Here is a 19,523-nt window from a genome sequence, read left to right on the forward strand (position 1 = left end):
TTCACTCTGGGTACGAAGGATAGAAGGAAAGGGTTGTTAGCCCTGGATCCGAAGGATGGGAGGAAGGGATGTTAACCCTGGATGCGAAGGATGGAGGGAAGGGTTGTTAACCCTGGATCCGAACGCTGGAAGGAGGGATGTTCACCCTGGATGCGAAGGAAGGAAGGGCAGGATGCTCGCCCTGGATGCGGACGGTGCTCGCGGCAGCCCCGGAGCGCACCGAGGCCGGGGGCGGGGCCGGAGGGGCGGGGCCGGGGGGCGGGGTCTGGCTTGGCCCCGCCCCCTCAGCCGGGGCAGCCAATGGGAGCGCGGCCCGTCAGCTGACCCGCGGCGCCTTCCCAGGTGCGCGCCGGCGGCGGCTCAGAGCGGGCGGCACCGCGCACCGGCACCGGCCCCGCCGCTGTGCTGGGGGCGGGCAGCAGGCACGGAGGGATCGATCCGTCCGTCCAGCGCTCCCGGCATCCCGGCGCGGTGGGACCGCGGCGGCAGCAGCGGATGTGCAGCCCCGGGGGACAACCGCGGCAGTGCCCGGCCGGCGGTGAGTGCGTCCGCCAGGCTCGGGGGAGGGAGCAGAGGCTGCGGGAGCGCCGCGGGTGCAAGGGCTCCGCTCCGGGCTGCGGGGGTGTGCGGTGCGGCCCGGGGAGAGAGCAAAGTTTGCGGTGGCGGACGCGCCCCCAGTGCCCTCCCCGGGGCTGCCGGGGGAGTCCCCCCGGGCTGCGGGGTTTCGGTGGCTCCGCACCGCGCCGGGACCGCCCCGGGGCTGCGGCCGCCTCGCACCTCCGGGGCTGCGGGGTTTCGGCTGCAGCATCGCTCTCCTCCTGCTCCTCCCTCTCGGGTGCTCCGCTGTTCCCCGGGCCGGTTTGCGGTAAATCGGGGATTCTGGGGGGGGAATCGCTGCACCGGGCTGCCGGCGATGGGCGCGGGGCCGGCGGTGCGGCAGCGCTGCCCGCGTCCCCTATTTGCATGCGAATGGGAGCGGATCCCGGCAGATGTCCTGCCTCATCCATTCACCCGGAGGAATGCGAGGAGACAAGGAGCCTTCAGTGTGACAATGGCCCTTCAGAAAGCGGCATAAAGGCGCAGTGTGAGCGGGGCCGCGGCTCCGCCGCCCTCCTCCCGCGGCCGCGGCTTTGTGCGCGGGGCGCTGCGGGCGGAGCGGCCGCTCCGCACCCGGGGGGCTGCGGGACGGCCACGGGAGAGCGCAGGGCAGGCGAGGGATGCTCCGCCGGGTCCCTGCTGCAGCGCACCTGCGCTTTGGTGGGGGCTCTTTTGGAAGTCTGTTGCCTAAAATGTGCGGGGAGAAGCGCGGGGCAGCGGCAGCCCTTTACGCCGGCTCTGGGGGTGCCCTGGCCCCCGGGGCTGGCGGCCGCGGGCGGACAAAGGGACCGGCCCCGCTGCCGCCCCTTTGTCGCCCCTGTCAAAGAGCCCTTTGAGCGCGGGGCCGGCCCCCGTTCGCTGTGAGAGGAGGGACAGGAGCGAGGCGCATTGTGCCGGCGGCTCAGCCCTGCCGGGGCCGCACAACAGATGTTCGCCTGCGATTTTCGGCCTCCCCCAAGTGATTCTCTTCCCCAGTGCTGGCTCGGTGCGCATTTCCCACCAGGCGATAGAAGGAAAAGTAACAGAATTAAACTCAAAGTAGGCGATAGTGTTGTCCAAAGGTGAGAGATCACACACAGGGTGCTTCTATTCTCGTTCTGGAGCTGTGCGACAGCTCCCAAGTAATGAATCCCTTCAATAAAAACTAGTTTGGGAACCTTTAAGTCTTTTCCTTACAGACTTAAAGGGTCCCTATAAAAGGAACCTAGTATTTCTGAACAAGATCATAAACGTGTTCTGGCCAATATCTCAGATGTACACACAGGGAGATATCACAGAGCTTCGAATAACCGAAGGCACACCCAGCATCAGCCCCACTGCTGTGCAAGGGATCCTACCAAACTGATCCTCCCAAAGTCTTGCAAGTCAGAATTTAAATTAATTTAAAAGACAAACACACTGAGAGGGACACAAACCAACACACGAAGCTTCCCAGATGGGAGCAGGATGGTTCTGCCTGGTCAGCCCATGGGCTCCCAGCCCTGGGCACAGCCCCTGATGTCCCTGTCCCCCCTGCTCTGCAGCCTCTGTAGTGACACTGCTCCGGGACAAGAGCTCCAGTTTAACTTTTACCTCACGTGTTGAGAGTTAGCTGCACAACGTTTTATGTAGTCTATATAAAATTATCTCTCCCAGTAGGCATTTTGGACTTTAATAGACCAGTTACTGTGATGACCATAAAGTCTTTTCCATTTACCTAGAACAGACACGATAACACTACTGATCATTGAAGGAAATAGGATTTTGCATTAAGTTGGACAATTATAAAAGGATAACAACTTTTCATGCGAACTGTGAAGGACCTTTTTTTACTGCCATAAATAATGCTGAGCCCATCCAAATTCAGGCTGAAAAAAGAAACTTCTGTTCAGTCTGACTCACCAGGGGTCAAACAACCTCATAGGGAACAGAGCCCCGGCACAGGGTGCCCAGAGCAGCTGGAGCTGCCCCTGGATCCCTGGCAGTGCCCAGGGCCAGGCTGGACATTGGGGCTTGGAGCAGCCTGGGACAGTGGGAGGTGTCCCTGCCCATGGCAGGGGTGGCACTGGATGGGCTTTGAGGTCCCTCCCAACCCAAACCAGTCTGGGATTCCATGATTCTCTGTGTGTATTTGTTTCCAGCTCGTGGAGCAAATGGGATCATTTCAACAAGCAGTGGTTAAAGCTCTCATGATCATCACCATCTCCTACATCCCCCTCGTGCCCGGTGCTCGGAGCCCGGCTCGTTGCCGCGAGCGGAGGAGGGGATGCCGCAGCCTTTGTTTCACTCCGATACAGAAGCGTGGCACTGCAGAAGGCAGGGAAAACTTTTCCTAATCGGCGTGCTGGATTCCTGCTGCATCCTGCTGCCGGCTGGCTGCTGCTGCCAAGGAGGGCAGCAGATCCCCGCTCTGTGGCTTTTTTTGTAGGGACACTTAAAACACCTTGCATGAATCATAACAGCGGTCAAGTATTGCTGCTACTGCAGCTTGCGTAGCTTAATATTCACTGGAAAGGGGATTTATTTGCATTATTGGATCTGCAGATTTCTTTTTGTTGTTGTTAGGGACGATATAGATTCATCCACATTTAAACAATATTTTTAAGTCATTTTTTTAATTTCTTGTATGAATTTTTTGAAGCTCTTCCTTCTGTTAATGATATCAATGAGTAAAAAAAGGGCTTTGTTCACAAAGCTCTGAACCACGTTACTTCTGCCTCTTTTGAAGCTGCTCCTTCCCCAGGTGAGTGGCTTGCCTGGTCCCAGGTCAGGTTCTGTGTCAGGCTCAGACAAGGATTGGGCATTAGAAAAAAGGCCCCAAACAAACAAAACCCAAGGAAAAGAGTTAAGTGATGTTTATAGAAGGGCTCTCGTTGTACAGTATTTATTTTAGTTTATTTTTCAACCAGCAAAGTAGCAAGATGCTGAAAATATTTACAGAGGAGCCAAAATTTTCCAAAATAAAAATCCCTCTGTCTTCCTGTGCACTTTGTCGCCACGGAGGTGCCTGTTCTTTGAAGCCCTGATTAATATAGATGAGTTGTAATTTTCTGACCAAGCCATCCTAGTTCACATATATTATTCCATTGGCAGACATGTGGTCCCCACAGCTGTCCCCTCATTTGTGTATGAAATGGAAACACTGGTGGCATTTGTAGGTTACCATAGTTACATGAACAATACACGTGTGAGGCTTCATCCTGCCAAGCTCCAGATTTTTTCCTGGCAGACATTTTGTAGACACAGAACTGAAGAAAATCTATGTAAAGTTTTTGGAAGCACATAAATCCAGCCCTCCTCCTCTCTGTTTGTATAAGGCTCATGGACAGGGAGCCTGCGTTTCAGCCTCACCACGGCTGATTCCTGCATCCCCTCCCAGCTGGAGCTGCCATCCTGGAGACCCACGTTGCTCCCAGAAATCAAGAATTCCAGGCTATGCTCCAGAGTAGTTAAGTCATTAACAGGGTCAGGACTTAAACACATCTTTCTCAAAAATAATTTGTGAGTTCTACACAAAAGGGGACTTTGGAGCTGGGATGGTTTTTCTGCCAACTGTGTTAGGAGGGTTGGCAGTGCTTGGGGGGCTCCTGGGAGAGTGCAGAGGTGGGAAGCAGCCAGAGCCCCATACCAGGACAGAAATCCAAGGAAACCCACTACAAATATTCCCATGTTCTATTTTGTCTCTGCAATTAACATGTGGAAAGAAAGATGGGCAAGAGCAAAGAAAATCATAGAGCTGGCTTGGGAACTGGTTTTGTTGGTTTGTAAGTAATTATTAAATAATGGTGTTTCTCTAAGATTTGGAGGGCTTAAATTCTGCACAAAGAATTCACAGGACTACTTTGATAAGAAACAGCCACTGCAGATGTGCTTGAGTTACGCAAAGACATTTCCAGTCTTGTTCTTTTCCTGTAGCTGAGTAATTAAGTCCTTCACTAATGGACTCCATAGGGTTGGGAGTTGAACGTGCCTCTGTGGAGGGCTGAGAGTGCTCCCCATAAGAGTTCTTCTGAGCCCCCCTCTCTTATTCTTTGCTGCTTCAAACCCTGCAACTTTATTCAAATTTTGTTTTGCTCTTCACATGTCGTCTTTCCTTTTTGTGCATATGGCACTGAAGAAAAATACTGGGTTGGCCTATTTTGGATTGGCCTAATTCTCCCCCTGGTGAAGGCAGGACAAGTCTGTGGCATCAGTGAGACAAGAATTAGTCTCTGCTCTTAACTTCTCCTGCAAAATATTTTTATAACTTCACCTTCTATTTCATAAGACCCTACTTTGGTGATACAAGCCAGTGTTCTCCTGACTTTCCATCTGGCTGAATTATTGAAAGAACAGGACCTGGTTTTTACCTGGAGCACAGTTTCTAAAGATCGAGTACTTGCAGTGGAGTATTGCCTTTTTCTTCCCTTTTTAACTAACAGAACAACAAGGGAAAGCAAGTTTAAGTAACGGGCCTGAAATATTTAACAGGGTGCTGTAGTGAGAATGCACGGCAGTTATAAAAGTGCCATGGAGAAACAGCTCTTTCCCTTATTTTATTTGGTACAGCAGCCTTACTACATAATTTTCTCTCCTGAGGTGCTGTCCTTTAGTCCTCAGTGGTCACACAGAGCAGTATTTTCCCTGACCAATTCCCAACTCAAAGCAGTTTAACACTGACGCAAACCTTACTTGGAGGTTTTAGTTAGAAATTTTAGAGGTTGTCAGCCAGCATCTCATTTCCAGGTATTTAATTTAACTAACTGGTGATTCCAGCAATTTGGGCATCTGTCAGTTTGGATTAGAGCAGGAGAACCAAGGGCTTTTGGAAGCCAAGGCCCCCTGAAGGTACCTGGCAGGGTTTGCCTGGCTGGTTCCTCAGCTCCCACCAGTGCTGGGGAAGTGCAGCCCCTGCCCTGCTCCTGTGGAAGGGCTGCTCTGGGCCTGGAAGGGAGCAAAACCCCAGGCAGGTCTCAGGGTGGGGGGTCTCTTCACACTCCAGAGGCACCCACAGTTTGTTCCCCACTGTGGTGCTGGGAGCCATCGCTGTCCCAGTGCAGCCCTGTGCCCTGGGGAGCACCAGAGGGGAGTCCCACAGGGCCCCTGGGTGGATGGGCACATCCCACCCCTGAGATCACCTGGGAGTCACTGGCTTCACCCCAAAGGGGCTGATCTGTGGCAAGCAGGAGGTGTCCAAGTCAAGCATGGGACAGAAAAGCAGCACGGCTGAGCCTGGGATGGGGGATGTTGCAGGGATGTGTCTGGTACCTGTTTGACCTTCCTTGTGCATGGATTGGGTCTCACCTGCAGAAACACCAAGCTCTGCTTCCATACACACATTTCAGTACCACACACCTTACAAGGTGATGCTGAGACCAAAACCAGATTCCTCCATGCTCAACAAACACTTTCCAAGCTGGACAAGCTCCACCTGTGGCAATGGAGATAACGCAGATCTCCAGCCCTGCCACTGCCACCTTCTGCCCTTCACTGGAGTGTTCCACCTGAGGTCACTGCTCCTTATTTTATCCTGTTATAAAGAGAACACTCGTGGTCTGGAGAAGCCATGGGGCTGTTTGAGGTCATGGGAGATGTTCCCTGGGTTCCTCCTCCACACTGGAGGCTGACAGATCACATCCTAAGGGACTTCTACAAAACACCTAAGAGTTATTTAGAGAGAATCTCTGAGCTTGTCCAAAGTTTGGTAAAATATCATTTCACCTTGTTTTAATAAAATACCAATCAAAGCTTGGATTGTCCTTTTGTAATTTGAAAATGTTTATCATTTATATAATGAATTCTTCATTTTCTGTTATTTCATGCATCATATCATTTATTTGATTAAGCAAGTCCAAAACTATCTAATAAATTCATACCTTGCTAATGTGCTGCATACAATTACTGGGATGCAGATGAGCTACTGATTGGCCTTGTTAAATTTTTCAATTACAAATGATCCATCATTCTAACAGAAATAGAGTAAATATTGATGGTTCCAGAGAGCCACCAATGACGTGTAAATGCCTTGAAAAATAACTTACCTTAGCCATAGGTGAACAAGCAGTTGCAGAAATGAAGTTTTTTAATTGCTGCTTGAAAACAGGTCTTCAGAGTGGGTTCATCATAGTAAAAGGCACCAAGTAAAACCAGGTCAGTGCTTTTTCTAAGTTCATTGAGAAATCTGCTTTCCTTTCTCTTTCTGCCCCCTTTAAGTGAAACAAGTCTGGTGTATAGAAAAGAAACATTACTGTGCCCAAATGAATCATTGTAATTAGGTAAAGATTTTATCTATAAAGCATTGGTAACTTAAAATTTTGACAGGAAAAACTTCCTTTCTGCAATAGGCAGCAATTTTAGTACCTCCACAGATGGAAAAAGCCATCCATGGAAAACCTGGGACATGGCCATGACCAGACTGAGGACTGAAGCTCAAGGAACAGTTTATAAGCCTCTTCCTAAACACACAATACATTCAACAGGATGTATTTTCTCTCCTTCTTAATCTCATGAACATTTCAAAGCAAGACTGTTTTCTGCATGAAACAAACTATCAGGGTTCGGGTGATACTTGAGATCAAAAGAAATGGTTGAATCCAGGCTGTGAAGGTTTCCACCACTCTCAGCTGACTGAGCTTTCCTGTTCTGATCCCGTGGCAATGCTACCTAAATGACTTTGGAGCAAAATAATGGTGAGGAACACGTATTTCATGTAGCAGAAGTGCAGAAAGACGTGTGGAAAAGGGGGGGGTCACAGGATACAGCAGTGGAACTGGAGAGAAAAGAGCCTTTTCCTTAAGTCACAGTAAAGCCTTGATTCAGAGCAGTTCCAAATCTGTGGCCACTTAATGGAATTAGTTCTATCCCTCCCCGGCTTGGTTGAGTTCCAGATCTTTGTCTTGGTGCTAACAGCCTTTCTATGAGATCTCAGCACCTCCCATGCTAAATCCATTTATTTTGTTAGTGGTATGCTCACAATCTTTCCTATCAGATCTTCTGTATCAGCCAACTCAATAGATGGGTCTATTAACATTTAAATATATATAGCTCAGAAACAGAGAATTGGGTTTTGTAAGCATAAAACTCAGGGGAAAAAATCAATAAAAGTCTGTTTTATTCTAAGGGCTGAAGTCTGTGTCAGCACACTACATGTACAAACTGTAGGTATAGATCTCAGCTAATAGTAAAATACAGTTTAATACTTAATCACTAATAATTGAAAAGCTAACACATACTACAGCCACAGGAAACAGAATTATCAAAACAGAGTGTAACAAGGACCAGAAAAAGAAGTTTTTCCTGATTGAAGAAAAGCAATTGAAGCTCCATGCACATATAATTTTTAATAACAAGCCTCATGCATTCCCTACAGCCAGCACCATTGTGTTGATTTATAAATACCTACAGAGCTCCTGACTCATTCTGGTTTGGATTTATCAGGCACCGTTTCCAGCACAGGGTTTCTTGGCATCCTGTGTTGTAGTAACAACCACGTACACGCTGGGGTCTTTCCCAACTGTGGGGGATCCTGAGTGACTCACAAAACTGGAGTTTGATCTAGAACTGTGTAGGAAGCAAAATAATCACACTGCCAGAAGCCAGTCAGCAAAAAGGGAGGAAAAGGATTTTCTGTTACTTCAGGAAAATCCTGTGGAGTTCTGACATCCCTGTTTCTCCTGGTTAAAAATATTCCTTGTCTGCTCCTCCTTTCGTTATTAACACTTTGCTTCCACTGGCCAAGCTCCTTGGCTCTCTGAGTGGTCAAGAAACAAAAAGGGAATCCCACTCCAAAATCCAACCCAATCTACCTTCATGCCCTTTTTCCTCTTTCACTTTTTTTTTTTAATTTTTACTTGAACTGGGCTGATTTTGATCAATAGTAAGAAGCAGAGATTTTCTGAGCTGTTCCATATGAAATCCTTGGGAGGGAGGTGCCCCTGTGGGTCACAAGATGCTCAGATCCTTCCACAGGGTTCTGAGATCCCAAATATGCCATGACTCAATCCATTTCTACTCTTTAAATATGGTGAGACGCCAAAGCAGAATTTCTCTAGCCTTGGTCCTCTTTCATTCATCAGCCAGCAGATACACAACATGCAAAAAATAGTTGGAATAGGTCTTCCCAAATTAGTTATGCTCTGGAAATTTTAGATACTGTACTTAAACCAATTAGGTTTCAATTCTCCCTTGCATTTAAAATGCCCAGAGGGCTGGGGATGGGTTAGGGCATGTCCAGGGGGAAAGGAAAGCACATCCCAGAGGTTTGTCCTCCATAACCTGCAAGGAGCTGTCCTGCAGGTCAGGCAGAAGGGAAGAGCTGCAGGGAAGGTCTCAGGAAACTGGTTCTTAATCTGGCAGTGGAATGGGTTGACTCTCAGAAATGCTGATCTAATGAAGTAACTTTGTCTGGTGATTGTGTGGAATGAAGACAATGGTCACAGATAGGATTCTTCTCCATCAAATGGATCAAAGCTTTGCCTTCACATTGAACCCTTGCAGCAGGACATGAAAACGAGTCCTGGACAGCAGAACAACCCATATTGTCCCAAGATTAAACTCATTCATGAAGAAAAATGTAGCAAGAAAGCTGATAAAAATTTGTGTTCCTAACATAAGAATATTCCTGCTGCACAAACACATCTCACCTTTCAGGTTTCAAGACTATGAGGTGGTTTATGAGGTTTTTTCTTTCCTAAAGCAAACAGCCTCTATAATTTGACAACCCACTGTTTGGCAAGCCCCTGTTATTCCTGATGTTTCTAATATGACTGGTTAATGGTAATCTGTGAGACATTTTCCATCGGTTGCCAGAAGCTGGGTTGCAATTCTATGATGGATTTGTTGGGCCATCAATACCCAGTGGCTGCTCCCTGCAGGGGATCCAGCCCCTTGCACTCCAGAGCAGTCTATGAATGAAAACCATTTTTCCCTCTCCTGCAAATTTACTTCAATATTTTAATGAAAAATACTGTATCGGATGCGAGTCTTAAGAATAAGCCCAAATAAATTACAAATTTCCAAGCTGTAATATGCTGTTTCTGCAGTGCAGACGTTATGAATAGGATGCTCTTTGCAGTTCTTTGGTGGAGATAAGAGTAGTATTTTTCAAAAGAACACAGATAAAGCATGCTAAGGTTGTCTTGAGATGCAGCAAATCACCTCACCAGAGCTTTCCCCAAAATTAAACACAGACTTTATTTTGATGGAATGTGTGTACAGATGAGAAGAAAAAGTAGGCATTATTTGAAGGGAAAAAGAGCCCCAAACCTTAAATATTGTAAATCCCTGAGGATGTGTTTTGAGGCTTTATACCATTATTAGATGTCCTACAGGCCCTTGTTTTGGTATTTCCTTTTAATACCAAGCTCCCACATTCAGATTTTTTCAAGCTCTTTCAACTGTCATCATTTTCAGCTTGATTTTTCTGTATTTTCCACAATTCAAACCTGTAAATAGCTTATTTCCTGATGACACTGGAGACTTTAAAAACCTCACTATAAAAGGCTTACTTGATTCCTCAATGTTTTTCTAAATACACAGGATTGCACTTGTAAATTTAATTCCTGGGAATGGAGCCCATTCCGTGGGTTGGCTGGAACTGCCCTGGTTATTAAACTCCAAGTCCTCTTTCTCTAAGATGTACAAGGTCACTGCTGCACTTGACTGGAGCAAGCCTGACTTTAGTAACCTGGTTTTAGACCAGGTTTAGTGTTGAGCTTACTGCTGTGATTTAGTGGGCACTCCTATTTCAGTGCGTCTCCCTCCTAAAGCCCAGCCAGAGGCGATGGCTCACCCGGGCACGGCCCCAATCCCTGTTTTATCCACAGAAAACAGGGGGATACAGAACTGCAGAGGCCCTGCTGAAGGTCAGAGCAGAGCAGGGCATGTTTTACCTCCAACACACACACACAAAACCCTTTCCTAAACTCACCCAGCTGCCTTAAGCAGCCTGCAGTGATGCCAGCCTGAGCTCCCTGTGGCCGCCCTCACCTCCAGTGATGCTTCCAGCATCCGCAGAGCTCCAGCCCAGATCTTTTCCAGCCCAGCCTCCAGTGTCCCCTCTCCCAACAGGTTCTTCCTTCCACAGAGTCACAGAATGGGTCAGGTTGGAAGGACCACAGTGGGGCATCTGGTACCACCTCCCTGCTCCAGCAGGGCCATCCCAGAGCACAGGGCACAGGATTGTGTCCAGATGGGTCTGGAATATCCCCAGGGAAGAGCCTCCACACTCCCCCTGGCCAATCTGTTCAGGGCTGGGCACTGCATGGGAAAGTTCTGCCTCATGTTCAGGTGGAACTTCCTGGGCATCAGTTCCTGCCCGTTCCTCTTGTCCCATTGCTGAGGAACAGAGCAGAGCCTGGAGCTGTACTGATCCCAGTCTAAATTCCATTTTCCAGTTCCACCTGAAGCTCCCCCAGTTCTCCTGCTTGGCACTCACCCTGCTCCAGGTCCTTGGGCACGGCTGCTGGGCTGTCCCACCTGCATTGCCCTGCTGAGCCACCTGATCCAGGCTGCAGCAGCCAGGACAGGTTTTCCCTGAGGGATGGCAGCAGTTTCCCACAGGGTAGTGATGGGAATGCAGGAGCTTCTTGAGTCATTAGCAGGGAATGTTAGCACAACAGACAATTTTCCAACACACAGCTCCCACCTGGGAAAATGTTTCTTTGGAGAGAGGGGAGGGGAGGGGAGGGATGGGAGATCAGCGTGTGCTTCTGGCTCACAGCAACTGCAGAATAAATTGCTTGTCTTAGCCTGGGGTAATTTCTTCGTGTATCTGATCCCTCCAACTTTTACCTGGGCACACTCAGTGCAGGTGGCTGCCGACCAAAATCTGGGCTGATGCTATTGCAATATAAAAGAAATTCTGCAAGAATGAACCACGTTACTGTGGAGAGGGCAGATTTGCTGTGGCAGCACCACTGTTTCAAAATGCATCCAGATATCCATGTGCAAACAAGATTGTGGCTCTTTTCAGCGAATTTTAATAGTGACCATTAATACAGTTGTCAGGGAAGTGACAACACTTTGTTTTCCTATTACCAAGCAAAATTGTTTAATATCTCTTCTTTTTAGTTGGCAGGTTAACTGTGAACACTTTTAATGAACAGTTTATTTCATGCTTGTCCCTTCATATTCTCCTCTTACTGCAATGGAGGCTTAAATGGACTTTTTCTTCTGATCACCCAACCAACCAAATTCTTTAAAAGCCACCAGTAAGTCCATGGCTACCAGGGCACACCTCTTCCCACTCACCCCTCTCTCCGAGGAAAGCTGAAATGAGGGATCTTCTGCTCCATAACCAAACACCTGCCCTCATGATTTCTTGGGCCAAACAAATTCTCAGTATTAACCAGTTTTCAGAACTTAGGTAGGAAGGGAAGAGTTAGACTTCCCCATGGCGTGCGTTTCCAGGATGAGAGACAGGAATGATGCTCCTGTTTCTGCCCTCAGGGAACAGGAACAAGCCAACACCTCAGCCAGCTGCTGTGGGTTTGCTGCTGACAGAAATGTGGTTTCTTACTGCACCGGGTGCTGAGCGGTGCCACGGAAGATGCATTTCGTTACTCTGAGTAAAATAATTCCCTCCATATCTCTCACATAAAATTAGCCATTATTTCTGCTGATATCAAGTTACCAGCTGTTACAACTGCTGTTGTGGGTTGGAACACCAGAAAATATGAATCTAACAAATGAGAGGGAAGGCAGGGAATGCTAAAAGCTTTCCTTCACACCCTCAGGATCTGCAACACAAAACATTGCAGAGGTCTCTGGGATCAGTCCTGCCAGTGCTGGAAAGACTGGAAAGATGAGAATCCTGGGGCAAAGGGATGGCTTTTGGTGGCTGCTCTGCTGTCTCTGTAGCTTTGATCAGGGCCATGGATGGGGTTTTACACACCACAAGCAGCTAAAACCAAAGCCTATGACAGGTTGTTCCTCCTGCTGTGGCCCCTGGGTGCCACTCACACCAGCACAGCACTGAAATGGGCTGGGGCACATGAGGCTGCTCAGGATTCACTCTTTGATTACCCTGGAATTTAATTTCCAGCTTCATCCAAGCTGCCCTGGGCTGAGGGAGACTGGAGACAGCAATGTATGGGTTGTTTCTAAAGAGCATTTGCAGTTAAAGAAAATTAAATCCATTCGCAGTAGAATAGCTACAGAAGAGAACGAGTCACTAGGAACTTGTAAAATCATCTATTTACAGTGGTCATAAACCCAGAACTCTGGTCAATAAACCCACAAATGCCTTCTTAGCAAGGATGAACAATAACTGTAACATGCAAGTAAGAGGATATAAATATTCAACAAAGAAAAGATCGAATTTGATTTTTTTTGCAACATCTAGACATGCTCCTACATATTTTAAAAGAACCTTTGAAGTCTTTTTCAGGCAGTTTGGTTTTTAAAGCATTACACGATTCATACAGCTCCATCAGGGCTAAATCAGTAGTAAAACATCAGTAGGGCCCTCAGCTTTATGAGGCACCAACTCCCTTCTCTTCATCCACTGAGAAGCTGCAGGAGAAATTCCACAGGCAGGAATGTTGGGAGCAGTGTTCCCTCTCTGGGCCAGGTGCAGAGCTGGAGCAGGGACGTGTCCCTGGGTGAGGGGACAGCCCACGGGCACAGCAGCTCAGGGCACCTCCTGTAGCTGCCCAGGACTGTGAGCAGGGGAAGGCACTGCCTGCGTTATTCACTGCAAAATGCTGCCATTTGAAAATCTGCAATTAAATCAATTACGCTTCGGATGCCATCAATTCTCCTAGAACTGGCTGGTTTGGGTCAGCTACAAATGTGTTGCCGTGGAGGGAAGCATCCATCAGAGTCAGCACAGCTCAGGCTACGCCAGCCTCCTCATCACTCCATGCTAACGTGTTCCCTACCATTACGGTGCCATTAGGATTTATTTTTTAATACAATCTTAGTCAATTCTTCCATCAGTTGGAAGTCATTCGAGAAGGAATGTTGGTCCTACAGTTGGTTTTCCCCCCTCCAGCAGAGTCTGCTCAGCTCTCCTTCAAGTCTCAGATACCGGAGACAAAATCTGACTCAACAGGGTCAAATGTATTCTGGGTCCCACTCCTCTTTCCCTTCCTCCAAAGCACAACCACAGAATAACAATATAAAAATAAGTAATAAAAATGCTGTTGGGTGTGTTCTACCTACAGCACTACATAATCTAAAATAAAACACGGTAATTTCATTATTTGATAGGATCAGATTTGGAAGTAAGTGTTGTATAAATAGCATTCCTGTCACCACTATCCAGAGGAGTATTTTAAACTTATTTTTAAAAGCTGTATTTAGTTTTGTTATTTTTTATAGTACCATCTTTTGTGGGCTGTGACTGGGTTGAGGCTTTGCTACATTCTGATTGAAAAAGATTTGATTTCCTGCTTTCTGATATTGCAGTTTTTCATCACTGTGTTCTCACAGATATTACAGAGTGGTTTGGGTTGGGAGGGACCTTAAAGCCCATCCAGTTCCGCCCCCTGCCACCTTCCACTATCCCAGGTTGCTCCAAGCCCTGTCCAGCCTGGTCTTGGACACTTTCAGGGGTGGGGAGTCCATACAGCACAACCTGATTATTTTAGTTACATAAAAACCCAAACCTTTTGTTTGAGAAGTCTCAACTGCACTCACCAGAGTGATTTTCCAATGAAGTGAGAATGAGAAAGATTTTACTATGAAATTTTCCTGGATTATGTGTTTAAAGCCCCACGATACACCAGATGTTCTGAGGTGCCTGGGCACAGCTGGGTTAATTTAAACACACTCTTGCATGAACAACTTCAGGCTAAGCTGATGCAAATGTGGGGCTTCCACAGCAATTTGGAATCGTGGTAAACAGTTCATACAATCACAGTGCAGTATGAACAGCTGAAATAAGGGCAGCACATTCATTTAATCAAATTTACTGTTTTTGTTTGGTGCTGAGCTGGATTAAATCTAAGCTGTTATCTGGAACCGATTTGATTAACTTGGATGAATTTTGGCAAAGTTCACACGCATTTAGCTTCAAACTTCTAAACCAACAGCTTCCTGAGCCTTAATTCCACACGTCTGAAATCCGAGCCGTGGCGACAGGGATTGGGTGTTGACACTCGTCTGAGACCTCGCTGTGCTCACCAGCACGTCCTCCACCCTCAGCATTCGCCATTCAAACAACTCCTGCAGGTTAAACCTGAAAAGTGTCCCAAAGTCTTATTTTCAGGTAATTCACTCAGAGAGATTTCTCATGTAGACCCCAAGTAGAGAGTTCCAAACCCTACATAATTTACCTATACCAGACTGGGATTTTTATAAGAGGTTACTGTTAAAATAATGACTCTTTTCAGATATTTTCTTTCAAAGGTTGAAGAAACTAACTAATAATAGATGAACTGTATATGAGCTGAGCGTAACAGATATCCTAATCTGCTTTCAGGACCATATTCAGGCACTGATTTGCAGAAGATTCGGAAACACCGAGCAGCAGCAGAGAGTCTTCAGAGCATTTCTTAACTTCTCTGAACTCAGAAAATCATCTTTCACCTGTCTGGATGTCCAAGCCTTTCACCTTAAACATCAAGCTTTACATTTTCTGCCTGATAGGGGATCACCCTCTGTGGGGATTTTAGGGGGCTGGGGATCTGAACTGCCTCCCTGGCCAGCATGGCAAAGGTTAGAGTTGTTTTAACTGTGTGCCAGTTGGTGCTAGAATTGTTAATGAATTCATTAACTGAGTCTTCCATACAGAGCAACGAATGTCCACAGCTTTGTGTCTGTGAAATCAGGCCCTGGTTTACACCACAGTCAACGTACAGGGAAGCCACCACAGTTGACTGCAACGACCTCCGGTTAACAAAAATCCCCAGCAACCTCTCCAGTGACACTCAAGTCCTTCTGTTACAGAGCAACAACATTGCAAAGACCACAGATGAGCTCCAACAGCTCTTTAATTTAACAGAATTGGATTTTTCACAAAATAACTTCACAAGTATCAGAGATGTTGGGCTCTCCAATCTTACTCAGCTTACGACTTTGCACCTGGAGGAGAACCAGATCACGGAGATGACTGACTACTGCCTGCAAGACCTCTGCAATCTGCAGGAGCTCTACATAAATCACAACCAGATCAGCAGCATTTCTGCGAACGCATTCTCTGGCCTGAAAAATCTTCTGAGATTACACCTCAACTCCAACAAATTAAAAGTTATTGACAGCCGTTGGTTTGATTCTACTCCCAACTTAGAGATTCTCATGATTGGAGAAAACCCAGTGATTGGAATACTTGATATGAATTTCAAACCACTCTCAAACTTAAGGAGTCTAGTTTTGGCAGGTATGTACCTCACAGACATTCCTGGCAATGCCTTGGTAGGCTTGGATAGTCTTGAAAGTCTTTCCTTTTATGATAACAAATTGGTAAAAGTTCCTCAGCTTGCACTTGAGAAAGTTCCCAATTTAAAATTCCTGGATCTCAACAAAAATCCAATTCATAAAATTCAAGAAGGGGATTTTAAAAACATGCTCAGATTGAAAGAGCTGGGGATCAACAACATGGGGGAACTCGTGTCTGTCGATAGGTATGCGCTGGACAACCTGCCTGAACTCACAAAGCTGGAAGCCACCAACAACCCCAAGCTGTCTTACATCCATCGCCTGGCATTCCGCAACGTCCCTGCCCTGGAGAGCCTGATGCTCAACAACAATGCCTTGAATGCAGTCTACCAAAAGACAGTGGAATCCCTCCCAAACCTCCGTGAGATCAGCATCCACAGCAACCCGCTCAGGTGCGACTGCGTCATCCACTGGATCAACTCCAACAAAACCAACATCCGCTTCATGGAGCCTCTCTCCATGTTCTGTGCTATGCCTCCAGAATACCGAGGACAGCAGGTGAAGGAAGTGCTGATACAGGATTCAAACGAACAATGTCTTCCAATGATCTCTCATGAGACCTTTCCCAATCACCTAAACCTGGACGTTGGCATGACGGTGTTTTTAGATTGCCGGGCCATGGCAGAACCTGAGCCAGAAATCTACTGGGTCACTCCTCTGGGCAATAAAGTCACCGTGGAAAGCCTCTCTGACAAATACAAGCTGAGCAGTGAGGGCACCTTGGAAATCTCCAACATCCAGGTTGAGGACTCCGGGAGATACACCTGTGTCGCCCAAAACATAGAAGGGGCTGACACAAGGGTCGCTACCATCCGGGTGAACGGGACACTCCTGGATGGCACCCAGGTTCTGAAGATCTACGTGAAACAAGCCGAATCCCATTCCATCCTGGTTTCTTGGAAAGTCAATTCCAATGTCATGACTTCCAATTTAAAATGGTCATCGGCCACAATGAAGATTGACAACCCTCACATCACCTACACCGCCAGGGTCCCAGTGGATGTCCACGAATACAACCTCACACATTTACAACCCTCTACAGATTATGAAGTGTGTCTGACAGTATCCAACATCCATCAGCAAACACAGAGATCCTGTGTCAACGTCACAACCAAAAATGCAGCTTTTGCGCTGGATATTTCCGACCAGGAAACCAGCACGGCCCTGGCAGCAGTGATGGGATCCATGTTTGCTGTCATCAGCCTCGCCTCTGTCTCTGTTTATATTGCAAAAAGGTTTAAGAGAAAAAACTACCACCACTCATTGAAAAAATATATGCAAAAGACCTCTTCAATCCCCCTGAACGAGCTCTACCCTCCACTTATTAATCTCTGGGAAGGTGACAGTGAAAAAGACAAGGATGGCTCTGCAGAGACCAAGCCGACCCAAGTCGACACATCCAGAAGCTATTACATGTGGTAACTCAGAGGATATTTTGCTTCTGGTAGTAAGGAGCACAAAGACTTTTTTGCTTTATTCTGCAAAAACGACGAGTTGAAGACTTTTGTATTTTTGACTTTGCTAGTCCGTGGCAGAGCGGTGAGGACAGGTGGATATTTCAGGATTTTTTAGTATAGCGTATCGCAATGGGTTGACACAAATGGCAGCTTCACCTAGCTTCCAATCTTCCATTTATTTTATTATTTTTTCTTTTTTGGGTTTGTTGGGTTTTTTTTGGTTTGTTTTTTTTTTTTTTTTTTGTTACTGTGCTAAACTTAACGCTGTCCTAACTCCAGTGCTGAGGCTGGGTGAGCCCACGGTTCCAACACAGCCGGCCCCGTTCTCCCAAAGCCATCACAGGGGCAGGATCTCGCCGAGCTGACCCTCAGTTTTGGACCTGCAGTGAACTAGGTTTGTGACCCTGGTCTGAGGACTCCACCCTGAGAAAAGGAGACCCTGAATGATGTTAGTTGACTGTACTGTAATGTTGTATCAACTGATTTGAATGTTTTTGACTTTCAACAATGAGTTCTCTTTTTTATTATTATTATTATTATTATTTTTGTAGTAGTTGAAGGCTTAGGTAAAGCTAACAGGCAATAGGAATATGTACATCCAATTTTTTAATGTAACAAACTAAATGTTAATTGTTCTCTTATTCTTTTTATTCTGTTTAGTAGACACTTTTGAAGAATTACTAGAGTTTTGTTGTGTTTAAATCAACAACACACAGTGTTTAATGAAGGCAGAGCTATAATAAATTTAGTTTTGTTCTGGTTTTTTTTATTTTAGAAGTCACAATAATGTATTGGGTTTAGATGTCACTAGTTTGACTGGTGATCATGTTTTGACATAAAATATATCTAAAATGTTATATAAAAATATCATGGGGGGGTTTTCTTGATGAAATGAAGTTCCAGATTCAGGTTTTTTATGCATTTATGTTAATAGCAGTGTTTTCTCTGCACTAGAGGCAAAATATGGAAAATAATTTTATGAGAAAAATGTCTTGGTGTGGCTTTTGGACTGAGAGTCACATGCAGGATCAAAACTTTCTGGCATAGGGTACACAGCAAAAAGAATTCACAGAGTGTGTAACAGGACTTTTTCCTTTTTGTATACTTTTCTGTTTATATTCTGAGCTAAGATAGAAATGAAGCTGACATTTAGCTGTCATTACCATCAGTTAGGACAAAAAAACCCAACTCAGTGCTATCAAACTGAAATAAACCAGTTGAATCTTGGAGTATACTTGAAAAAAAAATGAATTGGATTAATGTTACTTCAAAAGCAGAAATTAACCAAGACAGTAATGTTTGGTCCAATACTGAACTGTATTTTTTACAGGCTTAAAATTAATCCATATTCTGAGTATTTTCCTGAATTACTGTGGTAAAAGAGAGCAGCAGTGTTCTGTGTGCACTGGGTACAATATAAAGGCATCATTTACAGTTGAACCTATGGAAGCGTTGTCCGTTGTCTTTTCTGAATCCATGGAAGTTCTGCACACGAGTCACGAGCAGGGTGGGCTCTGGTGAATGCATGGTTACATCACACTAGACCCCTCAGCAACAAGCACAGCATTTTCTACTCTTTATGACCACTATCAATGTGCAATTTTTACACACCAAATAAGTTCTTGGTAAGTAAAAGTTAATTGTTCAAATGTGCCTGGGGTTTGGGGCTGTGTGAAGTTTTTTAAAACTCATTGGCTTCTCAAAGATATCCAAAACTTTACAGCCCAGAATTTACAGATAAACTTCAAACTTCTTTTTCGTTGTCTAAAAGTGAGAAGTTACCAGCATAGTTTCACTAATCAGCTGCCTTGGTGCAAAAACTTGAGTCCATCCCTTGGACAACCTGCCCTGTTGGTCTTGTGTTTCCACATGAAGCTGAGTGAAGGTATTAATTATGCATTTCAATCAAATCCTTATGCTGCTACACACAATCTCGCTATGTTCAGGAGAGCTCATACATTTTTAATCGTGTGACAATTAGATGTTGGGGGTTAGGCAAGTGTCCTTTGATCATGGAGAAGTAACAGGGTGAAGGCATTTCTTCAGCACCTTCTCCTGGATTTGTTTTTAATGTTAATGGGACATTTCCTCATGTTGCCTTCTCCAGAAGAGCTTCAGAGCAATAATTAT

General features: G+C 46.1%; 1 protein-coding gene across 2 annotated transcripts; it reads left to right on the top strand.

The window, feature by feature from the left end:
* Nucleotides 1-354: 354 nt before the first annotated feature.
* Nucleotides 355-18,837, top strand: LRRN1 (leucine rich repeat neuronal 1). 2 transcript variants are annotated; one of them, XM_039559068.1, is made up of 3 exons: nt 355-538; nt 14,592-14,767; nt 14,981-18,837. In XM_039559068.1, exon 3 carries the CDS (start codon nt 15,208-15,210, stop codon nt 17,356-17,358), a length of 2,151 nt encoding a protein of 716 aa, XP_039415002.1. In that variant the 5' UTR covers nt 355-538; nt 14,592-14,767; nt 14,981-15,207; the 3' UTR covers nt 17,359-18,837. The 2 variants fall into 2 exon arrangements, with proteins under 2 accessions (XP_039415002.1, XP_039415001.1); XM_039559067.1 differs by lacking the exon at nt 14,592-14,767.
* The last annotated feature ends 686 nt before the right edge of the window (nt 18,838-19,523 follow it).

The sequence above is a fragment of the Corvus cornix genome, chromosome 12, assembly GCF_000738735.6.
Source record: "Corvus cornix cornix isolate S_Up_H32 chromosome 12, ASM73873v5, whole genome shotgun sequence".
NCBI classification, from domain to species: Eukaryota; Metazoa; Chordata; class Aves; order Passeriformes; family Corvidae; genus Corvus; species Corvus cornix.

Coding starts and splice junctions, on each gene's coding strand:
- LRRN1 (XM_039559068.1), top strand. CDS start 15,208: ATGGCAAAGGTTAGAGTTGTTTTAACTGTGTGCCAGTTGGTGCTAGAA.